Source organism: Pecten maximus, chromosome 6 (genome assembly GCF_902652985.1).
Source record: "Pecten maximus chromosome 6, xPecMax1.1, whole genome shotgun sequence".
NCBI classification, from domain to species: domain Eukaryota; kingdom Metazoa; phylum Mollusca; class Bivalvia; order Pectinida; family Pectinidae; genus Pecten; species Pecten maximus.
The window spans coordinates 44,422,292-44,434,574 of NC_047020.1; the positions used below are offsets into that span (position 1 = coordinate 44,422,292).

Genomic DNA, 12,283 nt, shown 5'->3' on the forward strand with positions numbered 1-12,283 from the left:
CATGTACCATACTTCATTGTATTCAGTATGCATTTATGCATTGTTTTTTATTTACATTTTTTTGCTGTGTTTCCTCAAGAGGAATTATGATTCGACAATTTTTACAAATGTTATTGCCCTTTTTATTTAGAATAGTATATTTTTTTTGTCTGGATCTCCTACATACACATGATATAAAATTGTGTTTTCCTGCTTGAAAAAAATATAAGAATAATTTATCAAAAGTTATTGCCCTTATACATAGATGTCCATCTGTAAATCCTTAACCTCACCCTTAAACAAATTTCGAGCTTATTAGATCAAGACTTTGCTATGGCATGAAATTATACTCAGTGGAATTGTGATTGGATAACTAATCTTGTATTTCAATGTTTGTTTTCACTTGATACAATTGTGCATTTCTCTTAGGAATGGGACTGATGTATGTATTGTTTAAGCATGCAGTATTCTCATTTAAGCTTATCTCCTATATTTTCAGAACTAATTTCCTACGCCATTAAATTAAGTCCCTTTTTTTGGTAATTTTTTCCTACTTTTTCAGTACTTTTTTTATACTTTTTCAGTACAAATTTCCTACTTTTTTAGTACTATTTTCCTACTTTTCTAGTACTTTTTTCCTACTTTTCCACTACTTTTTCAGTACTAATTTCCTACCTCATTGGTACTTTTTTCCTACTTTTTCAGTCCTAATTTCCTTCTTTTCAATACCATTTTCCTTCTTTTTTGATACTTTTTCAGTACAAATTTCCTACTTTTTTAGTACTATTTTCCTACTTTTCTAGTACTTTTTTCCTACTTTTCCACTACTTTTTCAGTACTAATTTCCTACCTAGTATTGGTACTTTTTCCTACTTTTTCAGTACTAATTTCCTGCTTTTTCTGTACCATTTTCATACTTTTTTTGTACTTTTAATAGTAGATTCCTGCTCTTTTTGTACTTTTTCAAGTCAATTTGTTGCAGTACTTTTTTTGTACTTTATGGACTTACCTGTAAAAGTACTAAAAAAGTATAAAAGCACAAAAAAAGTACACCATCAATTTGGCCCTGTGCACTTTATACTATTATTGTACTTTTAATGTGCTTTTTCTGTACTTAATGAAAACAATAAAATGTACTAAAGGTATACTTTTGTTAGACTTTTTTTGTACTTTTGTACTTTTTTTGACTCAATTTGGAACCGTGTTGGAATATCGGTTCCAAATTGAGTAAAAAAAAGCATACTTTTTCTATGCTTTTTTAGTACTTTTTTCCCATACTTTTTCTGTACTTTATTTCGGTGTGGGAAGTTGTTCTACAGTATGGTGTTGTAAAAATAACATCTGTCAATATATTTAATCAAATGACATGCTCTGTTTGTATCATGAAGATGCACAAATGATGAAATCATGACGATGCACACTTCTTTTCAATCACTAGCCCAGGCCATGACTAGTAGTCTGACATAGAAAAAATCTACTCGCCTAAATGTGAAATCTACTAGTCCACCAATTATTGGAAAATAATAATTACTTGTAATTATATATTGCCTGTCCTGCTTTGTCAATAAATCAAGCTTTAAGTACTAGTCCAGATACTTTTTTTTACCCAAAAATACAAAAATGGTAGAAATGCTGGTAAATAGTGTACTGCATCCAGCTATACAACAGATGACACACCTATAACCACAGTTTGTCGGAAACAGTCTAATACACAAGAGCTAAACACAAAACCTTAGTGTACACCTCAACAAAAGGCAATCATTGTATAATGTTGACTTTTTGAAAATGCAGAAATCCAAAATTCCTGGAGCTGCAGCTGGAGTTGGAGAATTTCGCAACTTTGAAATTGCCTTCCTCTATTCTGCTAAAACAAGGAATTCAAGGAAAAGAATTCCTCAATAACTCACTTTCTATGCCTTTAAAATATCTATTTTTCTAAGTCGGAAGATGTTACCAAGTCACTAAATCCTGTTGGGTTGGACAATTCAAAACACACTTTTTGAAAGGTCTGAGGAATTCACTAAACTCTTTCTGGCCTGAACGTCAAAAGTATCCACGTAAAACTTACCCTAGTATTTTTGCAGTCATCATAATACTTTATGGAGTTTTCACGAGGCTGAATCTGTTAACATCACAAACATAAGATTTGCTGCTAGCCCTGAGATCAAATCCACATATTTTGCTGTAACAGAAAAAATTCCCCGTGTTAGCGTCATCACTGATTGATCTAGTTGTGGTCATTACTGACTTCTAAACGTTAAACAAGGCACTGAATTCCAACCTATACACTTAGCTGGAGGCTACATCACTGTACAGAGGAAAGCAACATATGAAATTTTAACTTTACTACACAACGATGAATTCGAGTCATAACTACCAAGGCATTGGGATACTAGACCAAATCTCAATTTGACACATCACAATCCTAAGATGAAAGGCTGCACAATGGCATCAGCATGAAAGATCACAGCACCGGTCTTATTACCCAGTACACATGTATATCTACCCACAGTACAGGTATGTCTTATTACCCAACACACAGGTGTATCTACCCACAGTGCAGGTATGTCTTATTACCCAACACACATATGTATCTAACCATAGTACAGGTATGTCTTATTACCCAATACACAGGTGTATCTACCCACAGTACAGGTATGTCTTATTACCCAATACACAGGTGCATCTACCCACAGTACAGGTATGTCTTATTACCAAATACACAGGTGTATCTACCCGAAGTACAGGTATGTCTTATTATCCAATACACAGGTGTATCTACCTACAGTACAGCTAATTATGTATTATTACCCAATACACAGGTGCATCTACCCACAGTACAGGTATGTCTTATTACCAAATACACAGGTGTATCTACCCGAAGTACAGGTATGTCTTATTACCAAATACACAGGTGTATCTACCCACAGTACAGGTATGTCTTATTACCCAATACTTGATTTTGTATGATACAAGCATAACCATTCCCCGCAAGCGACTGTGTTGTAGACATTGTCAAGCTGAATTTGCGGATGTTTATCTGAAATCCGGTGAATATATTTTCATAAAACCTGAAGTAGGGCACTTCCGACGAAACTCGATTACATGTTTCTTACTCGATTAATTGATCAAACGTCTTTAACAAGTGGTGATACTCGACGAACTCGATTAATCAGAACACCACTATTAACACAGGTATATATACCTATACAGTACAGGTATATCTTATTATCCAATACACATACCTAACCGACAATACATTCCAGGTGAACCATGGATAAACATGACCCACAATGGCCTACTACCCTTTATTTCTATACAATTGTATGTCTGTCGGTTACCTCACACAACCAGGAAGTATATTAGATAACGCCATAATAGGTAGATCTACACATTACTGTGGACGTTTATCCCGGGATCCAACGTTTGTTTACATTAGTTACCGATCAGAAGGATTGTTCAATTCAGTTGATTTAAGTTTATATGAAAAACTGGTATTTTCAGGATGAAAATAACATTGATGGAGTTTAAATTCTGGTTCAAACTTGAAATATTTCGTCATAAAGTCACAGATTTATCAAGAAGGAAGTTTATCAGTGTGGCTGTGAATTCTGAAGGTAGAGAAATATGGACAGTGTAAATTAGTGTGGCTGTGAATTCTGAAGGTAGAGAAATATGGACAGTGTAAATTAGTGTGGCTGTGAATTCTGAAGGTAGAGAAATATGGACAGTGTATATTAACATTCTGATGCTGTGGATGGACAACTTGAATCATCACAGTAACCCTGTGACATCGTGAGGTAGTTATTCTCTTGTGTTTTTACATTACTGATTGTTTAACATAAACATATACTGGACGGGACAGTATAACCAGGATTTCATTCTTTAAATACATCAAACAAAACTCCAATTTATTTGATAATAATACAATGTTGCTGTAACAACTGAAATCGTAATTTTTATCAAAATGGCAGCAGCTAAAATACCTATCCGTACAAAAGGTCAGACAACCTGTGTTCATCACAAGGGGAAACAACTGGAATTGTATTGTGAAAAATGTCAAGAACTGACATGTTTAAAATGCCTTTCCTCTGTTCATAAAGGCCATATTATGTGTGACCTCAGTGAAATCACTCCTCAGAAGAAACAAGACATTAAACACTTTATTGACAGAACAGAACAAAATGACCTGGTACAAATTGGTAAATACATCACCTCTACTGATACACTCCTTAGAGACAATGACAGTACATTTGAGAAACTGTCACATCAGTTGAGGATACAAACAGACAAATTAAAAAAAGACCTTGACATGCTCACAGCTGAGACACTCTCTCTTTATCAGAATATGAAAGAGGACAATTCAAAGCTCATACAGAAATACAAACAGGACCTGGAGATGTACGACAAACAACTCAAACAACAAATACAGGAATGTAAGACAGCACTTCAGCAGGGTTCTGACTTAAACATTTACGATACACGATGTGAAATAGATTCTCAAATACATTTCCCTGTAAAACCTGTCCTGGGTAATGTCAGCTTCACTCCAAACAAAAATCCTCAAGGTCACCTAAAGCTTGCTTTAGGGAAAGTTATCATCTCAGGTCAAGGTCAAACATCAACTGACCAGGATCGGTCAGTCTCAACATCAGATGGTCAGGGACAGTCCTCTACACAACAACAATCAGGAGATAAAGGGAAGAAAGCAGTGACAGGGTATAAACTACTGTCAAAGACCAAGGTGGTGGAGGAGTGGGAGTCTCCATGTACCATTAGTTCTATATGTCCCACCACTGATGATCAGGCCTGGACCAGTGACAACAGTAAAACATTAACTCTCCTGGACAGGAAGGGTACAGTAATACAGAAGGTCACACACAAGGCTGAGATCAATGACATTAGTGTGTCACCAACAACACACAGACTGTGGGTCTGTGACAGAGAAAACAACATCCTGGAGCTGGTATCAGGACAACTAACACACAGATTCAGAACCAAGGAGAATCCCAGGTGTTTATGTGCTACAGCCAGTAACCATGTCATTGTAGGCATGCCCAAACGCATCTCTAAATTTACAACACAAGGTCAGATGGTGCTCACTACAATGGCTGTAGGGACTGGGAAACCATTAGTGTGTACACCATGGAGGATCACAGAGTGTCCTGTCACTCACAATGTCGCAGTGATTGATTTCAGTGATAAAGATGATGGTGGTGATGGAAACAAACATGTTGTTGTCATGGATACTAACTTCAAGGAACTGTTTGTATACAGAGGTGACATCCCCAGTACATATAAAACATCACAAACAGGAGGTAAACCATTTTACCCCTGGAGTGTGGTGTATGATAGTGTGGGGAACCTCATCATAGGGGACTTTAACAACTACAGGGTCCTACTCCTCAGTGGAGGTGGTGAGTTCCTCAGGATCATACACACAGACACATACCTGACATGGGCTGTAGGTGTAGACAGGAAGGATGTCCTGTGGGTAGTGTCTGATGATGAAAATGTGAAACTTCTACAGTACAGCAGTATGTGATAACTATAATGAAACTACTACAGTACAGTAGTATGTGATAGCTATAAACTACTACAGTACAGCAGTATGTGATAGTTATAATAAAACTACTACAGTACAGCAGTATGTGATAGTTATAAACTACTACAGTACAGCAGTATGTGATAGCTATAAACTACTACAGTACAGCAGTATGTGATAGCTATAAACTACTACAGTACAGCAGTATGTGATAGTTATAATAAAACTACTACAGTACAGCAGTATGTGATAGCTATAAAGTACTACAGTACAGCAGTATGTGATAGTTATAATAAAACTACTACAGTACAGCAGTATGTGATAGCTATAAACTACTACAGTACAGCAGTATGTGATAGTTATAATAAAACTACTACAGTACAGCAGTATGTGATAGTTATAATAAAATTACTACAGTACAGCAGTATGTGATAGCTATAAACTACTACAGTACAGCAGTATGTGATAGCTGTAAACTACTACAGTACAGCGGTATGTGATAGATATAAACTACTACAGTACAGCAGTATGTGATAGATATAATAAAACTACTACAGTACAGCAGTATGTGATAGCTATAATAAAACTACTACAGTACAGCAGTATGTGATAGCTATAAACTACTACAGTACAGCAGTATGTGATAGCTATAAACTACTACAGTACAGAAGTATGTGATAGCTATAAACTACTACATTACAGCAGTATGTGATAGATATAAACTACTACAGTACAACAGTATGTGATAGCTATAAACTACTACAGTACAGCAGTATGTGATAGCTATAAACTACTACAGTACAGCAGTATGTGATAGCTGGACAATGACTGACCACTTGACCTGTGATATGTGCTGTTCAATTCTTTCTTCCATTTCTTACTCCTTTATTTTGAATTTGTTCCAGAAAGATGCTATACTGATTTGTACAACTATCTTACAAAGAGGTAAATTTTCAAAATTATATTTCATTTTTTTTTTTATATATATATGTTGCTGCAAATTGTTTATAAAGATCATTTATTCCTAATTAGTAATTTAACTGTTTCATATCTGTTGTCTATGTTCTTCTGATCTATCAATGTTAGATCAATCTCTTAAATACCCGGTAATACATGTAATTGGTCTCAGTCGTTCATGTTTAATCTATATGTATGTATTCAAGTAATGTATAGGATATCTATACAAAAGCTATATAGTATTTTTGCCTTTTTGTTTTCTTGTGAAACAATATATGTATTGTCTGTAGTGTTACTTCAAGTTGGTACATTGTAAGTTTGTAATTGATGTAGGCGTGCTTGATTGTGAATTTTATCATGTACCTATACTATATACCGAACAGTAATAAGTATTATTTGTATATATTAGGGACTTAATTGGGTTCACTTTTGCCTCATATTGATCATTGTGGTTTGACAAATAAATATTCAGAATGACGTCAACTACTTTGTTGTTTGTCAGCTGTTCGACAATGAGAACCAATGACTTCACCTAGTTGGTCGTTTGTCAGTTGGTCAACGCTGAGAACCCATGATTTCACCTAGTTGGCAATTTGTCAGCTGGTCGAAGATGAGAACCCATGACTTCACCTAGTTGGCAATATGTCAGCTGGTCGAAGATGAGAACCCATGACTTCACCTAGTTGGTTGTTTGTCAGTTGGCCAACGATGAGAATCCATGACGTCACCTAGTTGGTCGTTTGTCAGTTGGTCGACGATGAGAACCCATGACTTCACCTAGTTGGTCGTTTGTCAGTTGGCCGACGATGAGAACCCATGACTTCACCTAGTTGGTCGTTTGTCAGTTGGTCGAAGATGAGAATCCATGACGTCACCTAGTTGGTCGTTTGTCAGTTGGTCGACGATGAGAACCCATGACTTCACCTAGTTGGTCGTTTGTCAGTTGGCCGACGATGAGAACCCATGACTTCACCTAGTTGGTCGTTTGTCAGTTGGTCGAAGATGAGAACCCATGACTTCACCTAGTTGGTCGTTTGTCAGCTGGTCGACGATGAGAATCCATGACGTCACCTAGTTGGTCGTTTGTCAGTTGGTCAACGATGAGAACCCATGACTTCACCTAGTTCGTCGTTTGTCAGTTGGCCGACGATGAGAACCCATGACTTCACCTAGTTGGTCGTTTGTCAGTTGGTCGAAGATGAGAACCCATGACTTCACCTAGTTGGTCGTTTGTCAGCTGGCCGACGATGAGAACCCATGACGTCACCTAGTTGGTCGTTTGTCAGCTAGTCGACGATGATAACCCATGACTTCACCTAATTGGTTGATTGTCAGTTGGTCAACGATGAGAACCTATGACTTCACCTAGTTGGTCGTTTGTCAGCTGGTCGACGATGAGAACCCATGACGTCACCTAATTGGTTGATTGTCAGTTGGTCAACGATGAGAACCCATGACTTTACCTAGTTGGTCGTTTGTCAGTTGGTCGACGATGAGAACCCATGACTTCACCTAGTTGGTCGTTTGTCAGTTGGCCGACGATGAGAACCCATGACTTCACCTAATTGGTCGTTTGTCAGTTGGTCGAAGATGAGAACCCATGACTTCACCTAGTTGGTCGTTGTCAACTGGTCAAAGAACCCTTACCTTTTGTACAATATCCAAAATGTAAAAGTCAGGCTTTAGGTCGGGTTCACTGAAGGATTCTGATGTTAGCATAGGTGTTAAAGCTGCTTTGTGGCGACATACCACATGTACATGGATTGTATTTAAAAATTGTCGATTTCTAAAGTCAAAATAACATTTTTATGAAATTTTATTGGAACAGTTAGAGTAATTATGTTCCACAATATCATCCACCCTCAAGTCAACTCAAGTCTGGAACAGTTACAACTGATCAGTAGTGAAACCATCATACTCTATGACCACTACTGATCAGTAGTGAAACCATCACACTCTAGGACCACTACTGATCAGTAGTGAAACCATCACACTCTAGGACCACTACTGATCTGTAGTGAAACCATCATACTCTAGGACCACTCAGATCAGTAGTGAAACCATCATACTCTAGGACCACCACTGATCAGTAGTGAAACCATCATACTCTAGGACCACTACTGATCTGTAGTGAAACCATCATACTCTAGGACCACTACTGATCAGTAGTGAAACTATCATACTCTAGTACCACTACTGATCAGTAGTGAAACTATCATACACTAGGACCAAAAGAGGCAGCCTTAATTACCTACCAGATAAAAACAGCAAGGCTCGATCTCTTCCTTCTTAGCTTCCTTCCCAAGACCATCTCTGTACCTGGATCCGACTGACCTACAACATCAAGGGAATAGATCTAGAGGAACTGCCAGCTTTCACATCCAAAATTACACCAATGGACCTCCTCAGCTAAGACACCCAAGTGGAAACTAGGCAATTATATCATGTTAACACTAAATATATTGAAACCATCGAGGTGCTTTAACTTGTTGAAGCAAAACCTATGTTTACAAAATATTAAGTTCATTAAACTGGTAAACATAACTATATAGTATCATTTTTACAAATGATAGGTTATGAATACTATCCAGCGCATGGGATTTATTATGGACGTCCTATGTACCAATTACCCTATATATTGCATGTTATGATGTAACTTTGCCTACTGGGTCCAGGGACAATATATATCACTCCAAGCTGTACTTTTACAAGTACTTTGGATACATCCCATTATAACTCACAGAACTGGTAAACAAAACAGTCTAATCTAAATCTAAATATATCAAAGGAACTGATCAAGTTGGGATCCAAGGGAGACAATCCATAACAGTTGTGAAGCTGTTATTACCCAATGAGGACCACTAGACCAATTTAGGTTTAAAATATTACAGGATATAAAGATAAAAACACACAAATCTCTGATCTAATAGTGGAGAGGTTGGGGATACCCCTACCGGTCTCCTTAGACCAAACTTAAATTCAATTAAAATATACATGAATACTTTAAACATAGTAAGGATAATTGTACATATTTTCTAAAGATTTGTACTGTTACTGTTATACGAATACCTCATTGTCATTGCCACTTACAGCCTGTACGGGAAATATCCAGTTTCCATAGCGATTTGGAGGTTTACGCGTACGATTTGAACGCTGCACTTCTGGAATTTCAAAACCAGAAGTGTTTTCCTCCTGAATACTAGTTTCATTGTTATCACTATGGAAATACTCAGGGTTAGGAACAGATAAATCCACGATACCAGCTGGATTAGTGAAATCCGATTCATTTATGACCGGTATCGTGTCTGATTCATCAGCAACTGTCGCTAATGTTCCCGAGTCAAGACCTGGCTCATTAAACCCTTGCTGTGTAGCTGGTGAATTTCCCTGTAGCTGCTGGTGATGCCTTCGTGCCTCAGAGTTGTGGTGATTTCATCCTCAGACTCTGATTCTGTGTCTGACGATGATGCTGATGCTGATCCTGGTTTTGTTTGAGTAGGGGGAACTGACTTTTTACTGTTTCCCTTGCGGTTTCGCAGTTTAGAGGGATCTCCCACAGGAATTGTGTTAAATGGGAGGAGCATGTTTCTGTGCAGGGTCCTGCGATGTCCCTTACCAGATTCTAGCTTTACCTCGTACACAGGAATATCACTATTCGGTATATTAGAGACCAAATAGGGTTCCCGATCCCAACGATCTGCCAGTTTGTGTTTCCCCTTGAGGCCGACCTTCCTAGTGAGGACTCTGTCGCCAACCTCAAGCCTAGACTCATGTATAGACCGGTCATACCGGTGTTTATTCTGAGCAGCTTGCTTGGACGCCTCAGTCTGGGCTGCTTTATAAGCATACTCCATCCTTTTTCGCAGTTTGCTAACATAGGAGGAGTGGTGCCCTGCTCCCTGCTGACCAGGGTCAGTACCAAAACAAGCATCAACCGATAATCGAGGGTGCCAACCGAACATGAGATAGTGGGGGAATAGTCGGTGACACCACTCTTAGTGGCGTTATATGCCTGAACTAGTGGTGCTATGTAAGACTTCCAGTCGGTCTTTTTCTCATCCTCTAGGGTAGCTAACATACTGAGGAGAGTTCTGTTGAACCGTTCAGCAGAGCCATTACCCATAGGGTGATAAGGAGTAGTCCTGGTCTTCTTAACCCCTGCAAGCTTGCAGAGTTCTGCTATAACTTTGGACTCAAAGTTACGACCCTGATCACTATGCAATCTTTCAGGAAAGCTGTAAATTGCAATGAAATGCTCATACAGCGCTTTAGCTGTAGTGTGTGCTTTCTGATTGCGACAAGGTACAGCCTGGGCATACCTTGTAAAGTGGTCAGTAATGACTAACACATCCTCATAGCCACCTTTGGACTTGTCCACCCCGAGGAAGTCAATACTATGGAAACGTATTTGGACCTTCTTTTGGTGTGATAAAACTTACTTAAATTGACTTAAATAAAACGACATGACGAGCATTTATCATGACTTGGCGATATGTTTTGTTCGACTTGGCAGTAAAGAACACAGAATGTCGAGATGAACCATCGCGATAATTGTTTCGAAAGTCGACAGACGACTTAGTGCAAAATCGACTTGTACCGATCTAGACATAAAGACGACTTAATAAAGTCGCCCGTATAACAAAAGTTATAACACCATGTCGACATGATCAAATTGACTTGTCTTTGAAACATAAAGAAGTCGACATCATGATGTTGTCTTGTTGTGAAATCACTTGGTAACTTCCTTCGTGTACAGTCATCATTGGTGATGTGCATGCATGAGTGTATAGCTGGATGTTGGCGACGCTGATAATGAAGTACAAATAAGTATATGCATGATACAAGTAATTTACATAGTTTGCCAAGGATTTTATTATCATGAACGTAATGAAAATACAATGTATTTGATGAAAACAATATGAGTGAATTACTATAACTAAGCTTTATTGTTTTTGTTTGTCTATTTATATTGAAGATCGATAAATTCTTGATTTGTTAAAAAAAAAAAAGAAATATCTACATATGCAAAATTATTTTCCTGTAACTGTTCTAAATGTTACCTTTTACCGTCTTATATGTGACTCTAATATAACACAGTAACATATAACAAAGTAAAAGGTAATATCGTCATAATCCCCTTGTATTCGCATTAAGCAACAAACAAAAGGTCACATTTTCTGTATTTCAAAGCAAAATAGGGGAAAATTGAATGAGAACAAAACTTGTTAACTTGCACAAAATGCACCTGCATATATTACTAGTATGTTGCTCTAGAGTTTGCATTGTTTTAGAAAGTTAATAAACAAAAGGCTGCATTTCTGGTTTAAATTAAACGTATATGTGTTCTATATTAACACAAAGGATGGCTATGTTTTAAGTTAGAAATAAGCCTCAAACTGTGAAATATGTGTGAGAATGAACAAATCTCGGCCCTGACGGATACTGTTCATTCTCACACATATTACACAGTTTGAGGCTTATCTCCATAACTTAAAATGAGGTTTTCTTTGTGTATATCGTGCATTATTTATAGCTGTATGTGTACTAAGCTTATAAAGGTGCTTATATATATCAAAATAATGTGGTTCTATTTTCAGTACCTGATATTTCTGTGTTGTTTAATGCGGTCAGAGGCTGTTATTCCATACCCAGGCGATAATGCACAAGTTGAAGACCTAGTCAGATACTACTTCGGACTTTTGTATAATTCACGCGAAATATGCGGTTTTCTTTTGTTTGTTCATGGAGTTCTCATAAGTACGTCAACACTGAAAAGAATGAAATTAAGACTTGGATTAAGGA

The 12,283-nt window shown here is 37.5% G+C and overlaps 1 protein-coding gene across 1 annotated transcript; it reads left to right on the top strand.

The window, feature by feature from the left end:
* The first annotated feature begins 3,369 nt into the window (after positions 1-3,369).
* On the top strand, positions 3,370-5,539 carry LOC117329872 (E3 ubiquitin-protein ligase TRIM71-like). The gene has a single exon (XM_033888067.1). It carries the CDS (start codon positions 3,947-3,949, stop codon positions 5,522-5,524), a length of 1,578 nt encoding a protein of 525 aa, XP_033743958.1. The 5' UTR covers positions 3,370-3,946; the 3' UTR covers positions 5,525-5,539.
* Positions 5,540-12,283: the final 6,744 nt, after the last annotated feature.